The 20,620-nt window shown below is 44.7% G+C and overlaps 1 protein-coding gene across 1 annotated transcript in view; it reads right to left on the bottom strand.

The window, feature by feature from the left end:
* Nucleotides 1-20,353, bottom strand: part of LOC102067497 (store-operated calcium entry regulator STIMATE-like) — a 34,523-nt gene extending 14,170 nt beyond the window's left edge. The window contains exons 1-4 of the mRNA XM_005494460.4: nt 20,102-20,353; nt 4,482-4,530; nt 4,167-4,262; nt 2,282-2,403 (exon numbers count right to left, since the gene is read on the bottom strand). Coding sequence (XP_005494517.1) covers nt 2,282-2,403; nt 4,167-4,262; nt 4,482-4,530; nt 20,102-20,210 — 376 coding nt within the window. The 5' untranslated portion in view covers nt 20,211-20,353. The remainder of the gene's footprint in view (nt 1-2,281; nt 2,404-4,166; nt 4,263-4,481; nt 4,531-20,101) is intronic.
* Between the last annotated feature and the right edge of the window lie 267 nt (nt 20,354-20,620).

The following is a 20,620-nucleotide window of genomic DNA, read 5'->3' as shown; positions in this document are numbered from 1 at the left end:
TGAGCAAACAGGAGCCTTTGATTCCTCACTAGCTGTAAAACAGGTCATTCCTGGCTGCAATTTGGCCATGAGCTCAGGCACAAGGGAGGCTGATCTCAGAATGCCTGTTCCTGGCTTTTAAAAATATGGAAATATTTGATTTTTCTAAACAATTCTGGACAGCTGGAAGCTTAAAATAGCAGCATAGATTTAGGTGCTTTCCCTCCCCTTTACTTTACTTTACTTCCCCATTAATGCAGCTCTTGCAGCTGCACAGGGGGAGCCAGCCAGGGCTGTGGAGGCAGGAGAAGCAACCAGAGAGCAGCAGGAACTGCTGCAGCCCACACCAAAGGACAGCTGCAGTGCTTTGCATCAGCTGCAGGGCTGCTGGAAGGACACAGCTGTGACAGATTTATTTTTTTCCCCCTCCAGATTGATGCAGAATATGGGTACAGGCTCTACTGGACAACCCTGCTGTTCTGATGGCTGCAGCAATGGCACTGACTGCTGTTTGCAACATGGATTTTGTGCTCCCCTGGCTTTCTCCTCTGCAGGACTTATGTTGCTTCCCTCAATTCTCCTGAGGAGCAGAAGTCTGGTACAGCAATTAGCCCAGCAAATGAATCATGTTCCTGGAGCCTGCATCAAACTGTACAAAGTTTACAAGCCTCTTCCCAACTGTTTTGGAAGCTACTTAACAGCAGAGATGAGGGCAGGAGTGTTTTCCTTCCCCAGCCCTGCCACAGGATTGCCTTGGACATGTCACTTGGCTGTCCCACCTGTATTTTCCACTGGGGCCACTCTGCCAGAGACCTGCACCAAAAACTGCACTTGATGGATGAGATATTTAACCCCCAATCCAAGAACCAAATTCAAGTAACAGCACAAACTTGTTTTTCACTAATGAAAGCAAGATTTTCTCAAAGGACTGAGCTGTTTCTGTGGTCTAAGCCAGCCCTAGTGAGGGGCCAGCTACAGCTCAACAGAAGTTCATCCCTGCTCTGCCAAGACACTTTTCATGTTTTTTGCTTCTGCTCAACTGCAGACGTGGCACACAAAGCTGAAGCTGTGTCTGAGGTGCTTGGGCTTCCAGTTCTTGTTGCTCCAAAGGGGAAAAACTCCAGTTCCGGAACTAAGAATATCTGGATATTATATAATATAATATAATATATAATATATAATATATAATATATAATAAATATATCATATCACATATGTCACATATTATATCACATATATCAAACATATTTTATGATATATGATATTGTATTTATTATATTATATTCTTCTGTCTCATCTAAGTTTAGGGATCCATTATAAAGGAGGAGCTAAAAGGGAAAATACAGAAGGTATTACCCCCCACCCAATGCCCGCTGTCAGGATGCTCAAACTGCTCTGGAGATCAGCCTTTAAAGCCCCTCTCAGGTTTGAGGAGAGCCAGCCCTGCCCACACCATCCCATTCCCAGTCTGTAGCTATTTTGCTGCCTCACAAACCCAGCCAGGCCCTTCACCCTCTGCCATGGCCCATCTGCACAGCCTGAGGAAATTCACAGGGCACTGGGGTCCCCAAACTGATCCCAGCTGGGTCCAAGTTTCACCAGCTCAGATGCCAGACAAGCCACTAAAAACACAAAAAAAAAACCCAGACTAACTTCAGAACAGACTTCATGATTAACATCTTAATGGCAAGACTGCAATTTTTATGAATAAGATGTATTTTCTGAAATAGGACAGAATTCATCTGTACATCAGATGTAATGTAAAATAGGCTGAGCTTAAATTTTTCCCTTTCCTACAGCTTCTCCAGCAATCTGGCTCTGCTCTTTTGGAAGGGAACTGCTACCCTCTAGTGGGGCTGGCTGAGAGCAGCTTTTTGGAAATGTTTTCTCCACCTCAAGGCAGAAATTTAAAGAGAAAGACGCAACACTTGAAAACTCAACTTTTACGGTCAGACTGCACCTGGCTGCTCCCCACCACAGCTCAAGGCAAAAACAAGAAAAACTCCATATTCTGAATGGAGATGGTGAGTAAAAACCCACAGAAGAAGCCCAGAAAGAACTTTACACACCTTAATTTACCACACAGATGTCCTGGGGTATATTCTACATGCAAGGAAATGTTCAGCTTTTCCTCAACACCCTGATACACTCCAGTGGTAGTTCCAGCATTTAACTCACCCTCAGGAGCTCCCTGAAGAAGGGATAACACTGCTCCCATTCCAGCCCCATTTCTGCCATTTTTTCCCCCCATTCCCAGGTGTGAGCACACCAAGCCCCTGTGGGCACAGCAGGTGACACCTACCATACTCCCCAAAGACCAGGTATGTGTATTTCTTGTGCTGAACAATCCAGGAGACAACTTTCACACCCAGCCAGATCAGCAGCATCCCCAGCGTGGCATCCAGGATGAAATTAATAAGGTAGCTAAGAGCAGAGGAAAATTCAGGTTTCAGCTTCAGTGTGCTTAAGTATTATTCAAAATCTTTAATTTCATAATGGAAATGAATTTAAAAACCCCAAGATTTTAAATACGCCTGCTTAATAATCCAAACTCGCTTCCTTTCTCTTTTATTGCATTTTTCTGAGCCTTACCAGCAATTTCTTAGTTTAAAAGCTTGTTCTGAAGAGAAGGGACAGGCTCCACCAACTCTCTGGCACTGCTTATTTATTCATATAGCAATAAATAATTCTTAAAAGTTACCCCCTGCAAAAAGGAGATTTTCCACTTGCAGCGTATTTTTTTAAATTAAAAACAAAAAAGAAATCTCAAGTTTCAGAGGAAACACAATGAAACTGTTCCCAGAATTTCACACAAGAAAACGGCAGCTTTTTGGGCACCACAGCTGCTCTACAAACTGGGCAACAAAAGAGGCACAAAGTCCATTTTTCTGAGCAGCTGCAAGAGGCTCCCAAAAGCAGAGATACAGATTAAAAAGCCAGGTTTTGGGAGAGGTGATGGGCCCTGGCTCAGCAGCAAGAGCCCTGAGGTCCCAAACACCCCAAGTTCAGGTTCCACTGCAGGTCCAGGAGCTGAATCCATCCCTGCCAGGAGATTTTGGCTCAATGGGTTTGAGTTCTGCAGCTCTGGATGCTGAAGTGTCCCTGGGCAGAGTGCCAGAGGCAGGAGAGCTGCAGGGACCTTCTGGGGATTGCAGGGTCCAAGTTCCAATCCAGGGCTTGGTATTTTAATGAACTCCAAAAAGAAAAAAAATCACATAGACCAATGTGGTTTTTTATGCAGTTTTCCATTATTGCAATATTTTCTGCCAGATTTCTACAGGATGAAGAAAATGCCAAGCACAAGGGTAGAGCAGTGAACATTTCCTTTTCCAGAACTCTGCCTCTGAACCAAGAAATTGCAAACAACAATCTGCTTTTGATATCCACACTTTGAAAGCATAACATTAAGTTTTTCTACATCCAAAAGCTCAAGACTGGCTTTTTACAGCTTCCAGCTGCTGGAAAATCAGAGCATTCCATAGGGACATGGAGATCTGGTGGTTTATTCTGGGCAGGACACAGGGACAGGGCTGGAGGGTTTCAAGCTGCCTGCTTCAGGATGACAACTCAGGCAGTGCAGGGAAACATAAAACACACATGAAAAATAAACAACACACCCAAAGGGCACAGCATAAGCATGAGAGGGTTTATTTTAAAACACTGTCTGTTTTAAAAAAAACAACAATACATCATTTGAGAGGTTATGTGCAGCCCTAGCCAAGCTTGTGTCTGCTTAAAGAAACATATCAAGGTGCAGATTATATAAAAAAAAATAAAAATTATAAATGTAATATTTTTAATATAAAAAAGGAGATGGGCCAGAAGGTTTTACGGAGCATTTTGAAACCTAAAAGAGTTTCTCAAAATGAGATGAGGTTAATGCTGAAACTAAAATTTTATCTGCAAAGTGTCTGAAGTAAATGTAGAAGTCCCGCCTTTACTTCAGACATTTTGCAGATAAAAATTTAGTTTCAGCATTTTAGAAAATTTTAGTTTTTGGAGTTTGGTTTGGGAATCTCCCAAACAGGACCAGCAAAGAAGGCAACAGAGACCACAAAAACAAGCTCAGCAGGGTTTATCTCCATGCACTGCTTCAGATGGATCCATTTCCACTGTTCATGACCTTCCCAACACAATTCTCCCTTTGACAGATGGAGGGTATGAAGGCAAGTGCCTTGTGTACTTACAGAGAACAAGGGTCCTCCTCAGTGAGATCAGACAGAAAAACATTGGCAAAGTGGATGAAGAGGGCACCTATGGCTTGCTTGGAGGTATCATAGAACCTGGAGGAAAAACCAAGATTTTCTGAAAGAGCCAAGCACGGAATTTTATTTCTAGGGAACACCAGCTACTTTATGGAAGTTTTTGGGAAGCAGCAGCACATTTCATTCAACAATTAAATGCCATACAGGATACACAGGGGGCATAGAAAATTGTTCATATAAGAGAAAAAAAGTATTTTAAATACAGTTTTTTCAAGTTTCAAATGAAAATAATCTCACCATATCCTCCAGGGACGCCGCTCTGCCTTTGGCTCCTTAAATCGTTTCACTGCAAAGAGAATCAGAGAGATTCCATTACCCAGGTGAACCCTCCAGGTGTGCAGCCTGCACCCACCTGCACTGCAAAAGCAGCCCAAAAACCCTGCAGGACTGTGGCATTTTCTGGGGTTCTTCATGGCAGGAAGGAATGAATCTGACTCCATGTTCTTAGAGGGCATATATTATATTATATTACATTATATTATATTATATTACATTATATTATATTATATTTCTATAATATTATAGCATTATATGATATTATTATATTACATTATTACATTACAATATTACATTACATTATAATATTATATCATTATCATATCATACAGAAAGTATACTTATAGAAGGCCAAAAGATAATGAAAACGCGTGACTCCTTCCAGAGTCCTGACACAGCTTGACCCTGATTGGTCATTAACTTAAAACAATTCACATGAAACCAATCAAACAACCACCTGTTGGAAAAACAATCTCCAACCTCATTCCAAAGCAGCAAAACACAGGAGAAGCAAATCAGATAATATTGTTTTCCTTTTTCTCTGAGGCTTCTCAGCTTCCCAAGAGACGAATCCTGGGCAAAGAGGATTTTTCAGAAAATATGACAGTAACACAGGACCCTGAACATTTGTAAATTTAAAGCTGAGCAAAGCCAAGGCACCTTCCAAGGGCAGTGGTGGCATTGCTGTCGCTGGAAGTATCCAGAACACAGAGATATTATGTTTAGGGTTAGGGGTGGGCTTGGGAGTGCTGGGTTAATGGTTGGACTTGATGATTCTGGATGGTTTTTCCAGCCAGAATGATTCCATGATTTTGTTCTCTGGCCTGGAGCAAAGCAACCAGAGGTGTCAGTGTCATATTTTCTGGAAAATCCCTTTGCCAGGATGTCTTCTCCTGGGAAGATGGAAGCCTCAGAAAAAAATGAAAACAATATTATCTCATTTGCTTCTCCTGTGTCTTGGTCATGTGGAATGTGTTCAGAGATTGTTTATCCACAGGTGATTGTTTCATTCGATTCTGCTGTGAGTTGTTTTCACTCTTTGGCCAATCAGCACCAAGCTGTGTCAGGACTCTGGAAAGAGTCACGAGCTTTCATTATTATCTTTTAGCCTTCTGTAAGTATCCTTTCTGTATTCTTTAGTACAGTTTAGTACAGCATTCATTAATATAATATAGTATCATAAAATAACAAATTACCCTTCTGAGAACATGGAGTCAGAACCATCATTCCTTCCTGCCATGAGGGTCCCCACAAATATAATAACCCCAAAGGCAGCCTGGGCTCCTTCCCCTGGGAAATGCCTTCCTGATCCAGCATGGAAGGATGCTGGGACTTCCTGACAGGAGCCTTGACATTTCAGAAGTGCAGCTTTGTCCTGCTTTTACTGGCAAGGTAACAGGGCAACAGATGAGAAGACAAGGGTGGAAGGACAATGAGGAACTTTTTACAGATAAAAAAAGAGATATTTAGGTGGGATAATGGGGAGAAACTCTTTACTGTGAGGAAGGAGAGGCACTGGCACAGGGTGCCCAGAGAAGCTGTGGCTGCTCCACCTCTGGAAGTGTCCAAGGTCAGGTTGGATGGTGTGACCATGTTCACAGGGATCTTAGGATGAGGGAAGTGATGAGGATCTGACTCCATGTTTCACAAGGCTTGATTTATTATTTTATGATATATATTACATTAAAACTATACTAAAAGAATAGAAGAAAGGATTTCATCAGAAGGTTAGCTAAGAATTGAAAACGAAGGAATGATAACAAAGGCTTGTGTGTTGGACAGAGTCTGAGCTAGCTGACTGTGATTGGCCATTGATTAGAAACAACCAACATGGGCTAATCACAGATCCACCTGTTGCATTCCACAGCAGCAGATAATCATTGTTTACATTTTGTTCCTGAGGCCTCTCAGCTTCTCAGGAGGAAAAATCCTAAGGAAAGGATTTTCCATAAAAGATGTCTGCAACAGGACGGGGTTTGGAGCAACCTGGGACACTGGGAGTTATCCCTGCCCATGGCAGGGGGTGGAACTGTAAGGTGTGTAAGGTCCCTTCCACAAACCAAACCATTCCCCAATCCTGTGATCTCTCCTAATCCCAGGATTTAGTCAGGCACATGCAGGGATTTGCTGCCAGGCACAAATCCACGGAAAACCAGCACTGCCACAACCTCACCCATTATTGCCAGCAATGAGTGACAAGGCACCACTCAAGTCACACCAGATCCTGCTGCTGCAGCTTGTCCTACCCCTGTCCAGAAAAAACCCACCAGTTTCCCTCATCCAGCTGAATCCCACCATGAGCCATTCCTGCAGCAAAGACTGCCACCAGCTCAGACAAGACCCATCATCACTGATGCCCTTCAAAATCCAATTTTCATTTCACCTACCCACAAGCATCACAGCCATGGACCAAAAGGGCCAGAATTGTTTAAAGCAACCCTGAGCTGATGGGGGCAAAGAGCATAATGCCGTAAAAAAGCTTTTGGAGGGGTCTTCAGGCCGGCCAGCTGACCACTGGCCCAACCACAGGAGCACCAGGGGTGATTTTCATTATTTTCTTAATGAGAAGTGACATGTTATGTATCCACAGCCACTCAGGCTAGAAACAGTAATTCAGTGTGATAAGATGACAAGTAAGAGGTAAGAAGTTAATGGTGTGGTGCCTTGTTGAACACAGCTTGTCATGCCTCATTAGATTTAAGAGAGTTATCTGAGACTGTGTAATTATCAGAGACAGTAAAACTGTTGTATTAAAGATAAAAGCTGGTATTATAGAGAAATAATTAACTGCTTAATAGGGCATTTACTGTGCAGAGCTGCAGCAGGCTGGCTCCAAATTAAACCAGAAATCCAGCCAAGATTACCAGAGCTTAAACAGGGAGCAGAGTTGTTTGGTAGCTGTGGCCTGGGGTTAGGGGGGATGTTAAATCCACAGGAGCAGCACCACATCTCTGAAGACTCCAGGAGATGGTGGAGCCCTCCATGAAGCAGCACTTTGTGCTCAGTGAGCACAGCAGGGCTCTGGAGAATGAGCAGCAACAGCAAAGCTTCCCTCCCCTCTTCCAAATGCTTCAGAGAGACAAGCCATGGCATGCACAGGCACCGGCTCAGCTGATCAGCTGGAGAAAGGCTGAAATCTCCTCTGTTCTTCTCAAAACATGTTTCCAATCAGTCAGTTTTCCACCGGCTGTAGGTGGGTTTGCTACCCTGGCTCAGACAGACCAGTCCATGCTTAATATTTACTTTAAGGGAAGTTATGCATGCATCAAGGACAAAACCAAAAAAAAGTGGTATTTGAGTTCTAGCACCTATGACCAAATCAAACTCCATAAAAACACCTGAAACAAATTTAAAATGCAGTTTACTGCACACAGAGTTGCACAAAATGGAAGAGAACCCAAATTCAATTAGATTGAACATGAGACTGGAAAGCAGCTGCTCTAGATCAGAAGGCATCAGGAATTTGCATTCCCAACCACAGTACTGAATATTTTCATGCTGCTTCCCTTCTCAGCTGTGTCCATGTGTAAGGAGGCAATGCTATTGCACATCTTGGGAAGAAAATCTTCCCTGTGAAGGTGGGCAGGCCCTGGCACAGGGTGCCCAGAGAAGCTGTGGCTGCCCCTGGATCCCTGCAAGTGTCCAAGGCCAGGCTGGATGGGCTTGGAACAACCTGGGATAGTGGAAGGTGTTCCTGCCCATGGCAGGAGGTAGAGCTGGATCCACCATTGGATCCAATCTGTGCTCACCATTCTGTGACTGAGTGTAGAGGGATAGAATATAAGAACATAAAGGTAGTGTAGAAAGTAATCTTAACCCCTAAGGAGTTGCAGCTGGGCTAATTATTAAAGATTAGGAGCAGGCCTGACTTTAACAGGCCACAGCTGAAGCCAATGAGAAGAAGAGTGCTATAAAAGAGTGGATTGGTTATTTGCGAAGGAACTGTAGTCAGTTGGCTGCTATGAGAAGAAGAAGAGTCAGTGCTTGGAGGACCTGCCTTTGAGAAACATCAAGGGGGTATGAAACTCTTGCACTAAGGAAACAACAATGTGAAACCTTTGCAATGTAATGACAACAACTGAGATTCTGATTCAGGAGAAGGGCACCCAGGTCTATCCCATTAAACATGAGCAGAGCACCCCTGGGATGGGGCCTTCAGCAGGCTCTGCCCTCACCAGCCCCCACTCCACCCCTGCAGACAAAAAGCTGTGAGGCTGAACCAAAAGGAAGGAAGATGAGGGACAATCTGAGAGATCCCCTGACCACAGAACAGAGAGGGGAGGGCAGGAAATAAAACACTTTCCAGCCCTTCCTCTTCAGTCAAGGACAATAAAGATCATACATGCTTGAAATCCCCTCAGAACCACCAGGCTGGGTGGAAGCTGACAACTGAGTGAGAACCTTGTGAAAAGTTAAAAGAAAAAAAAAATTGCTGGAGTCTTTCAATATAGATCTGGAAATAGTCAGAAAGATAAAAGCACAATGACAGCTGTCCTCACTCTTTTTCCAGTGTAATACAGAGGTTAATATTCATTATGTTGTTTGTTCTCTTGATGCAGCAGAAAGGGGACAGACAGCTTTGCTGCCCTACACAAAGACAAATGCTGTGAAATTACCAGAGCTTGTCATAGTCAATGTCCCACAGCCTACTTCTGCTTTTAAACAAATTCTCTGATTCTAAAAATTTATTAAGACAAGGACAGTATCAACAGCAGCCCTTTCCCTCAAGCTGTTCTTCCCTGCATCCCCATTGACCCCACACTGCATTCAGGCAGATCTGCTGCAGATTTGTGCAGCATCACAAGTATAAATTCCCTAATTTAAGCAGAATTAGCTGCAGCATCAAGCAGCTGCTGATCAGCAAAACAGGTTACCAAGTCAGGTTTCTGTGGGGGTCCCAGTTGTGGGTTTTTCTGGGTCTGGATTGGAGGTACTTGAGATGGCAGTTCATGTTCACACTCAGCTGTTTATTATTTCTTATCAGTAAAACAGTCTCACTACTGTGAGTTCAGCAGCTTTTCATTAGAAGGCACAAAATGGCCAACAGTCTCTTGTTACAAGGGCTTTTAAGACTGAACTATCCAGTTAAGAACTGACACCTGGATTATTTTCCCTTTTAACCCAATAACTGATCTCAAGGAACTGCAATGGGGACTTTTCTGCCCAATTACAAAATGCCACCCAAACCCATGGAGAGGAAGGAAGAAGAAGCATGAAGGAGAAACCCAGGATGACACCCTGTGCCCTCCATCTTGCTGCCATCCACAACATAGTAAAAATCCCAAAACCTCAATTTCTCACCAAGTGATTCACCTACACTGCTCTCTATCATCTATTTCACACTTTTGTGGATTCCAGTCTATCTGGAAGTCTGGGAAACTTTCTCCATGAATGAGGGTCAGAGTCAGTGCTCCCCTGGGGGTCAGGGCACCCCAGAGCAGACAGAGGAATATTCCCTGTGCCTGGGGTTTCCCCAAAATTATAGGGGGAAACTTCTCTTCCTGGGATACGGTTAGATATGCTTGGCTGAGAGCCAGACCACCTCCCTGACAAATCTTACCCCAACCAACCACAGGAGTCTGAAGCTGAGGTTTGGGAGGGAGGCGTTGACACAACAGACAGAACTTTTTGGGATTTGATTTACAGGGATCCAAGCCTGACCCCACTGAGCACAGCAGCAGGCCTGGTGGGGGGGGGGGGGGATACTGAAAATGAACCTGATATAAAAGCACTTTTAGATGCATCAATACACCTAAATTGTGAAAGGTCCATCAAAAATAAAGTCTGAAAAGCCCCAAACTGGTGATAGTGCCACCTGCATTTAAGAGGAGACTAAACTGACTGCCATAAACCCCATATCCAGGGTGACATCCCATTAGCAAGAAGGTCAGGACTTTATTTCTGGCCTGTGCCAGAGAGGACTCGGAGCTACTGTACCAGGGAGGAAACAGCAGCTCTTCCCCTGCCCAGCCCCTGTGTTATTTTCAGCAGTACAGTCTCCAATAACACATCTCAACCTATTTTGCAGGACACACCCTTTCCCAGGCTCTTTCCAAGCCCCAGGCAGGAAAGAAGCCAACATTCAGGACACAGAGCCAAAACCCTGGGGTCTGCACTATTCTTAGCCTGAGCATGCAGCCACTCAGACAGCTCGACCCCAGACACAATGGCAGGAAGCAGCAGCAGCCACTGTTTGCAGAGAGCAGCCAGAAAAGTGTGAAATTATATCCCCCATCAGTTCAGGGAGCAGCCAAAGTCCTGGTTTTCCTCCTCAAAACAGCTGTCAGTGGTTTGAAGGCATGAACTGCTGCTGACCTCCATCCTCAGGTCTGCACTGGGTGTATTCTGTATTCCCTCCCAGAGAGCCTGGTACCAGTGTGAGGAGGATGAAAGCACCTCCAGCAAAACTGGCAGAGGAAGGAGCAGAAATTGAGACGGTGTTCATGGAATCACCGAGTGGTTTGATGGGAAGTGTGAATAACGCCAATCACTTGTTTTTAAAATTTTAGAAGTTTAATAGTAATAAAATGGTTATAAAAATAGTAATACAATTAGAGTAATAACAATTTGGACAATTTGAATTAGGACAATATGAGACTTATGGACAGTCTAGGTACCTTTTCTGGGCAGCGCAAGAACGAAAAAGGACCCACATTAACAAAGGATTAACCCTTAAAAACAATAAGCTGTTGTATGTTCATACATCTCATACATGATGCATAAATCCCATTCAAACACAGGATTCTGTCTGGTCAGTGTCAACTTCTTCCTCTGAATCCCAACAGCACCTTCAAGGCAGGAAGAAGTTCATTTCTCCTGATAATGGAGCAATAAATTCTCTTTCTCTGAAAGATTCACGTGTCCTGTGGCTGCTATCTCAGTGCGAGTCCTTTCTTTAGGAAAAAAGTATCCTACATAGCAGAGTTTCTATTTTAACATTTTGTTATAACCTAAAGCTATATTTAACACACTACTTAAGAGAATTAATATAGCATCACTTTCTAACACAACACATATAATATTCAAATTTTAATATTTGTGAAAAGCCAATCATAAAACACATGCATTTTTCACAGGAAGGGTTTTTAAAGACATCCCGTTCCAATTCCACCAGAGCAGGCTGCTCAGGAGCCTCAGCTGGAACACTCATCCTTCTGGAGACTCCAACTGCCCCAATGAAGGCCACAGAGGACCCTGGCATGGTTCTCAGCCTGAAGCTCTACCCTTTGTGTCTTATTTTTACACAGATTTTTAAAGCTGTTAATTTAGCCAGATGGTCACCAAGCAAAGCTGTGATACAACAACCACCAGTTGTGCTTTGCACGTTTTGAACAGAACATTTTATTTGCTGACACAGCAGGTCCTGCAGGACACCTGGACTGAGGCTGAGCTCCAACCCAATGCAGAGCATCCTGGGGAGGCAGTTGTGACTCCCCATATAATGCACTGCAAGCCAGTCCCTTGAAAAAGAGGGTTTAGACAAGGAAAGAAAAAAGTAAGGCAATAAAATCCAAGATCACTAACAGAACACCACCTGAAGGATGAAGTGGAGCACAAGCAGTTTTCACAGAATCACAGATGATTTGGGTTGGAAGGCACCTTAACCATCATCTACTTTCTACTCCCTTTTAGCATTAAAGACAGCATTTTACCCCAACCCAACTTTTATCATTAAAGCCCCTCTGCCATATAGTTTTCTTACAAATGCTGCTTAAAAAAACAAGCTGTAAATTTAAGAGACTCCTTAAAGCATTGCATGCTCCACCTCATAATTATAAAATACTAATTTCTCTGCACAGATCTTTGTCTTGTTAAGTCACCCATAACATAACTGCTCACCACACGTGGCAGAACCAACTCAGCCAGGGGCAAGGTGAAGGATCACAGGTAACTTCTGATGGAGCTCTACTCTGCAGCTCATTTCCCACCTTTCCCAATGCTCCTGTTCTCTCAGAAACCAGGAACTTCTTCAGACATAAACTTCAAGGAATTTAGAGATTTTACAGGAGCTAAGATTTTACCTAGAGTTAAGCTTTATTTGAGTTAATTAGAAGAAATGGGTAGGCCTTGATGAAGTTAAGAGGTAGTAGTTGACTAATAATTGATTGCTTGTCAGCACAATGTTTGGTTAGCTGGGTTTATAATGAAAAATATAGAAATTGATAAATAGCTTTTACGAACATGAGACAATTGTGGCCTTCTCTGTTCTGAAACCAATTGAAGGAGGAATGGGAGTTCTACCAAGGGTTCATTTGTCATATTTGCATTGAAAAGATAAAAAGGTCAGAACAAGGAAGACTTAATTTACTTCTTCATTTTTGGAGCCTTCCCCATGAAAGGGACCACCAACCCATTTCAAGGAACAAATGCTTAATAGCTTTTGAACTAATTACCACATGGAGCAGGGAATGGGATGTAGCAAAGTGATGAATATGTATTTGTATTTTGGGTATTCAATACTTGTACAGATAAAAGGACTCTGTGATCACCTGTAAATTGTGGTGTGTATTTGGGAGCTATCCCACGATAAACATACACTTTCTAACTTTAAACTGTTAGAGTTTTGGATATCTGTACTAGATCAATATCCATATTGGGAATGGGATGTACCAAAGTGATGAATATGGATTTGTGTTTTGGGTATTCAATACTTGTATAGATAAAAGGACTTTGTAATCACCTGTCACAATATACACACACTTTCTAACTCTAAACTGTTAGAGAGTTTTTGTCCATCACATTTGGATATTGGTACTAGATCAATATCCATATTTTTTAATAAATCATTCCCACTCCCCGCTCAGCTTGGCTGCTGGAGGCGCAACAGCCAAGGAGAGGTCAGAGCAACCAACAGCTGCAATTCTAAAGCTTTGTGGAAAGCTGTGTGCAGCTTAATGAAGCACACTGAGCGCCGCACAGACCTTCCAGCCCACAAAGTACAACACATGTTCTCCAGCTCATCCAGTTTTCAGATGTACTGAAGCAGAAGAGAAACGTGCTGAGAGCCCTGCCATGTGCAGCTTAACCCACAAACCTACATGTAAATCAGCAAGGACCCAGGCTTCACACTGCCAGACACAGTTAACCTCTGTGGCTTTGTTTCTCTCTAGAGGCAAAAGCATTTACAGGGGTGAAGTTTTGGAATTTGCATGTTTTTGTGTGTGAACAATTAAAATCACACACAGTCGTGCACTTGTGTGACAGCAAGCAAAGGCAGCAGAGCCTCCCTTGGGCACGGGAAGCTGCAGTGGGTTTGTGTCTTGGGCAGATGTATTTCAGAACAGAATGGAAGGCTGGACAGATCAAGTGCTCTAGCATTTACTACTTCTTTTTCTTGGCAGGGACTCACACTTTCACCCACCCTTATGAGATACTTTCAGTGTAAAGTCAAAACACAAATCAGAAAACACTTGGAATACTTTTGAAGCACAGAGACAGCACTTCACTTCAAACTATGTACAGCATCTGACAACAAACTATGTACAACAAACTATGCACAAATACCATATCTACAACAAACTATGTACAACAAACTAGGTATAAATACCATATGTACAACTATATGTACAACAAAAACTATATACAACTATGTACAAGTACCATATCTGCGACAAACTAGGTACAACAAACTATGCACAAACACCATATCTACAACAAACTATGTACAAAAAACTAGGTACAACAAACTAGGTATAAATACCATATGTACAACTATATGTACAACAACAAACTATATACAACAAACTATGTACAAACACCTTATCTACAACAAACTATGGACAACAAACTATGTACAAATACCATATCTGCAACAAACTATGTACAAAAAACTAGGTACAACAAACTATGCACAAATACCATATCTACAACAAACTATGTACAAAAAACTAGGTATAAATACCATATGTACAACTATATGTACAACAACAAACTATATACAACAAACTATGTACAAATACCTTATCTACAACAAGCTATGGACAACAAACTATGGACACCAAACTATGGACAAATACCGTATCTACAACAAACTATGTATAAATACCGTATGTACAACAAACTATATGTACAACAAACTATGTACAACAACAAACTACCACCCTGAACTTAGCACTGGGGCAGAATCACAGCATGGTTTGGGTTGGAGGGGTCCTTTGATGGTCACCTCATTCCAACCCTCTGCCATGGACAGGGACACCCTCCACTATACCCAGAGACCCATCCAACCTGACCTTGAATTTTCCAGAGATAGGGAATCCATCATTCCACTGGGCAACTTCTTTCAGTGCTCTCGTTGTAAAAAAAATTCCATTTCTATCTAGTCTAAATCTATCCTCTTTCAGTTTAAAACCAATTCCCCTTTCCCTATCACTAACGGACCCAGTAAAAAGTCACAGAAGTTGGGTTAAGTTTGATTTATGTGGGGGAGATGAGTGCAACAGCATCCATGAGTCCCTCTCAAAGTTCAGACACTTCTCAACATGAGGATGTTCTCTCCCATTTCACCATCCAGGAGAAAATCAACATTGAAAGCTCAGCTGGAAAATCCACAGGGATCAAGAAAACACAGGCCACAGACCAAGGGGATACTTCTGATGTTCTCTGACAACTGTTTTCCATCAGAGAGACAGTGTTTCTTTTTCTGATAAATTCCTATTTTGTGGTTCTGCCTCAGGACAAGCTACTTGGACCGGTGTCTAGAACACCATCCCAGGTGCTCACAGAGCATCTCCAGCACCAATTCCTGCCTGGGGGTCAGCACCAGGGTCCCTACTGCAAACTGAGCCTTCTTAAGACTGAGCTCAAGGCAAGATGTGCTGGAAGAACATGTCCAGCAGTGACATGAAACAGGAGAGAGGGGCACTGCTGTCACACGAGGCAGGATCAGGACATTTTCAAAAGTAGAGCTGAAAACCAGATTTCCCACGGCATTGCGGGAGCTCAGTCCAGTCCAGCTCTCCTTGCCTGGCAGTAGGAGTGTTCTCCAAGAGCAACATCTATTTTCATACCAACATCACAAGTGCTGCTACGCTTCATCCAGCAGCTCAGAGTGCTGCCAAGACAGTTTCAGAAAAAGCTGGAAGAAAAACAAAGGTTCATGCGTTTCCTCAATGCTGTTTGTGGTAGAGTAGAAAATGAGGATACCAGCTCCAGGGAAACGTTTTTCATTCACAATGGAGACAAAAATTCTTCAACTCCCCAAATCTGTTTCTGCTGCACTCTAGTTAATTCACAAAGAAGGCTATGGATGTAATTTGTACAAAAAATCTTCCCTCATTTCAAAGAGTTTTGTTGTCCCCTGTGCAAACCTGGACAACTTTTGCTGGTCTAGAACCCTGTAATATATGGTAGGGATAATTCATGCTATTAATGTAGGGTATAAAATATTGTGAAATCCAAACCATGTCTTTTGACCACCTTGGCCGGCAGCAGCTGTCCTATTCAGATTCAACTAATTCCCAGACACAAGTTAAGATAACTTTTGATTGACCCCTTAACCGACCCCTTAATGTAAGAATAGGAGCTTCCAGGGTGATGATCACTGGTTTCTCGAGTTGTCGGGAGCCACCCAAGAGCAATTATCGCCTTGCTGACTGCATCTGTCGAGATAACCATCCTGATATATGTGAATACATGGCTTCTCCAGAGTTGATTGACACCAAGGGCACACCTGGACAGGACCTTTGTCCAGCTCTGCACATGGAAAACAGCGATGCACATGAAGAGACACAAAGAACATTTGGTCATCTTTGCCTCGGGCAGAATAAACTGTATAAAACCTCGAGTGTGAACTGGGGAGACTCTGACACTCTGGAGGTGAAATCCGCGCATTCACCCAGCGCTGATCCCGGGCTCGACGCTGAACTCTTTGGCTGTGGTGGTTTTGACAACCGAACTTTGGTCTCGCAGACAAATTAATAAATCTTTGCTAAATTTTTGATAATTCTGGCTCACGATTTGATCATTTGTAACAACCTCTTCCTCAAAAACATAAAAAGAAAAAAAAATTGAATGAATAGCAGCAACTGCAGGGGCTCACCCAGCCCTTGCAGCTGAGATAACTGCAAGGAGCTTTCCCCACCCAGCTGAGTGATGCTCAAGGAAAAGCATTGCAAACTGCTTCAGATGGGATTGCACAATTATCCCCACTCCTCACGGCCATGACCTCCCCAGGGGAGGGTCTTGCACAGGAATCCAGATTGCCACACACACGCAGCTGCTGGGCTCCTCTGCCTCTGCCTTCAAGTGTTTGTGATCAGTTCCAGGACTGTCCTTACAGCCAAAGAGGCTCCACAGCCACCCAGGCAGGTGGAAAGGGTGACACCTCTTTGCCATTTGGCTCTCAAATGGGGCAAAGCTGCAAACAGAGCAAGCTCTGGTCATACTGGGATTAGGCTTGAATACAGTCTTGAAGACCTTGCTGGAAAAGCAAGAGAGTGTTTGTAGGCTAAAATGAACTGTTAGCACTATTGCTCATGGGAGTTGACAGAATAATAAAACCCCACTAAACAGCTGTCCTGACTCCCTGCCAAGGCTGGGCATCATTTACTTCTGGGTCCTGTGTTCACCACACATTTCACAAAATCCACAGCAATGGGGAGCAACCACCCCACTCAATCACTCAAAACTAATTTCCTCCTCCATTAGGTTTTCCTACTGGGTTGGCAGGAGAGATTCTTTCCACAGCCCCAAAAAAACACAAATTCAAGGACACAAATTGCTGTGATAAAAACAAATTTATCCTCCCTGCAACGGCCATGCTAGGGCCTCACATTCTGGAGGGATACTCTGAGAACATCCATGCACACACACCTGCAAAATGCCACATTATTGTTAGTCTGAGTTCCTCTGCATGTTTTTAAGAGCTCTGAACAGTTTCTGCACAATTTCTAATTTTTTTCCATCCAAATCCAGGTGTTCCTATAGCTGAGCTGGTACTTTAAAGTAGAAAAGGCATTGGTTTGGGTTTGGACAGGAATTCTGTAACATGGTTTTGGTCAGAAGGGACCTTAAAGATCACCCAGTTCCAACCCCTGCCATGGGCAGGGACACCTTCCATTATCTGAGGGTGCTTCAAGCCCCATCCAACTTGGCCTTGGACACTTCCAGGGATCCAGGGGCAGCCACAGCTTCTCTGGGCACCCTGTGCCAGGGCCTCACCACCCTCATGGATGTTGTTTCCACTTATTAACCCATGGCCTGCAACATCCTGGCAAAGAAGAAATCACAGTAATAAAACCAACAGGAACACTGAAGGAAAGAAGAAAGCACTGAAGCAAAGAAGTATCAAAGGGCTGACTCCAACAACAGCAACACCCTAAATCCTACATGATGTCATGACTCATCCTAAACTGGGATCTACCTGATGTCATTTAGTCATCCTAAACTCTACATGAGTCACCCAGCTGGGACTGCCTGGCTGGGTGAAATGAAGGTGCAACCAAAATTCCCAGGAAGTTTTTTTGTCTCAGCTCCAGAGGCTTCCACACCTCCCAGGCATTGGATCCTTCTCCTTCCCAGCTGGATGTGCCACAAAAACAACCCAAAAGCTGAAGGTTGATGCCCAACACAAAACTGTTGGTGAGCCCACAACCACCCTGGGGTAGGAGCACACAAACAGCCCCTCCAGCAGATTCAGCTGGAAATGAGTGCCTGGGGCACAGGAAAGGACCAGTTGGGGTGGGTCAGGGACCACCAGCACAGCTGCAGCCACAGGAGGTGCCGTGGTGGGACCCCAGGGCTGCAAACACATCTGCCAGGGTGCCAGGCTGCAGTTTCCCCTCAGCTGAGTCACAGCAAAACCACACAGGATCAGCTTTCAGTTTCTCTTCATTAACCAAGAGGCTGTTAATGTTCACAGAAATATCAGCCCCTGCACCAGCAGTTAGCGCAGAGTTGATGATTTTCTGGCAGGGGTTTTGCAGCCTCATCCACAGAGGTATTCCAACATGATTTACTCAAGTCCCTGATTTTATGGGACACCCCATGGCGTTTATGGGAGAATTAACCCACATGCACACATCACTAGGGGGAACAGGAACAGAAAAAGAAATTACCACTATTCTTACTGAAAATATTTGGTGGAACACAAGCAGCGGCATGTTGCAACTGGACTGCTCCAGCTGGAGAAGGTATCAGCTATCCCTGGAAGAACTTGTTGCAATTTTCTCTGGCAGCTCGGCGTTAACCGCAGCGCTGGAGCCTTTGAAAGCGATTTCCAAAAGGCAGAGGGGGCAAGAGAACCTCAAAATCTGCAGCTACTTAGCCAGAAAGCTTGGAAGTTTCGGTTCACTGTCACCACAGGCTTTTAAACAAGGAAAACAGATCGAGTTCTGGCATGTTGATTCAACTTGTGCTAAACCACTTAACCCTAAAAGCAGCAACACACACACACACATCGCTCTGAGCAAAACACAGCTGCGGCACAGAACAACAGCGAATTTTCACGGCTCCTTCAGCCTCAGCGTCCGCACCTTTTCCCAGGATCACCGAGGTTGGAAAAGAATTCTAATATCATCAAGTGCAATCATTAACCCAGCACTGCCAAGTGCTCCACCAAACCACATCCATACGTATTTTAAATCCCTCCCGGGACGAGGCTCCAGAGAAATATTCAGCCTGTTCCAATGCCTTCCCCTTCCGCGGAAAAAGCTTTTCCAAGTATTCACCCTCTCGTCCCCATTCCCATCTCTGTCCGTCTCCATCTCAGTCTCTGTCCCCTTTGTAACCTCATCTCCGACTTCTTCCACATCCCAATCTCCGCCTCTGTCCCCAGCTCCATTCCCATCCCTGCCTCCATCTTCATCCCTCTGTCTCTCTGTCCCCTTTCTATATTCTAATATCTAATTCTAATATCATCAAGTGCAATCATAAACCCAGCACTGCCAAGTGCTCCACTAAACCACATCCACACGTATTATAAATCCCTCCCGGGACAGAGGCTCCAGCCTGTTCCAATGCCTTCCCCTTCCGGGGAAAAAGCTTTCCCAAATATTCACTCTGAACTTTCTACAGCGTAACTTGAGGCCGCTTTTAAGTTCTGGAAATCACACTCCGGGTGATTTTTCTCACTCCTCAGCTGATTTCTCTCACTGCCAGCCCTTCTCAGTAACCAGAAAAACACGTTCTCTCTCTGTAACTCCTTCCCCAGCCGCTCAAGCCCTAAAACCTGAGAGAAAATTCAACAAAAACAATATCACAGCGCAATGAAATCACGCTCAGCACGCAGCGCCGTGTCGGACACCCGCCCCGTTTCTATCAGCTCCTCCCCGGCCACTCGCAGGGGTCAAACCAAAACCTTTTTTTACCCCCTCATTAAAATTTTCTAAGTGACTGAGCAATGCCTCGCACAAGCGCGGCCAATTTTAAGAGATTACAGCCTCGCTTTCCGCGGAGCTTCATTACCATCAGATTAGGGAGTTTGGAAGAAGGAGCATCTGGCGCTGCTGCTGCTGCTCATCAGGAACATCCCCAGCGCGTCCCTTCCTCCCCAACCCAAACTTGGTGCTTTTTAAAGAGAACGGGCACCCACCCCATCCCACCGAGGTGTCCCCGGTCCCCTGGGTCCCCCCGGTACTCACGCATGAGGGTGCTGAAGGCGCAGAGAGCCAGCAGCGCCTGCAGCAGCACCCCGAAGCGCCCCAGCAGCGCTCCGCTGCCGCAGCCGTGCGCCGGCCGGGGGGCGGCCATGAGGATGCCGAGGGACGGGAAAGTGCGGAGAGGTGCGGGAGAGCCCGGGACGGAGCGGGAACGGGGACGGGAATGGGGACGGGACAGCCCCGAGCCGCACAAAGGCGGCCCCGAACCGCCGCTCCCGCCCCACGGCCCGCCCCGCCCGCAGCAGCGCCCGGGGCGGGGCGGGAGGGAGGGACCGAGGAGGGGATGGGGACAGGGAAAAGGGACACGGATGGAGATGGGCAGAGGAACAGGGAAAAGGGACATGGATGGGGATGTGGATGGAGATGGGGACAGGGACAGGGAAAAGGGACATGGATGGGGACGGAGGAGAGGATGTGGGAGAAGTTGGAGATGAGGTTACAAAGGGGACAGAGAGACAGGGATGGGGATGGAGCTGAGTTAGGTACAGGGATGAGGATCAG

The sequence above is a fragment of the Zonotrichia albicollis genome, chromosome 4 (assembly GCF_047830755.1).
Source record: "Zonotrichia albicollis isolate bZonAlb1 chromosome 4, bZonAlb1.hap1, whole genome shotgun sequence".
Lineage (NCBI taxonomy): Eukaryota > Metazoa > Chordata > Aves > Passeriformes > Passerellidae > Zonotrichia > Zonotrichia albicollis.
This window is presented reverse-complemented; position numbering and strand designations above follow the sequence as displayed.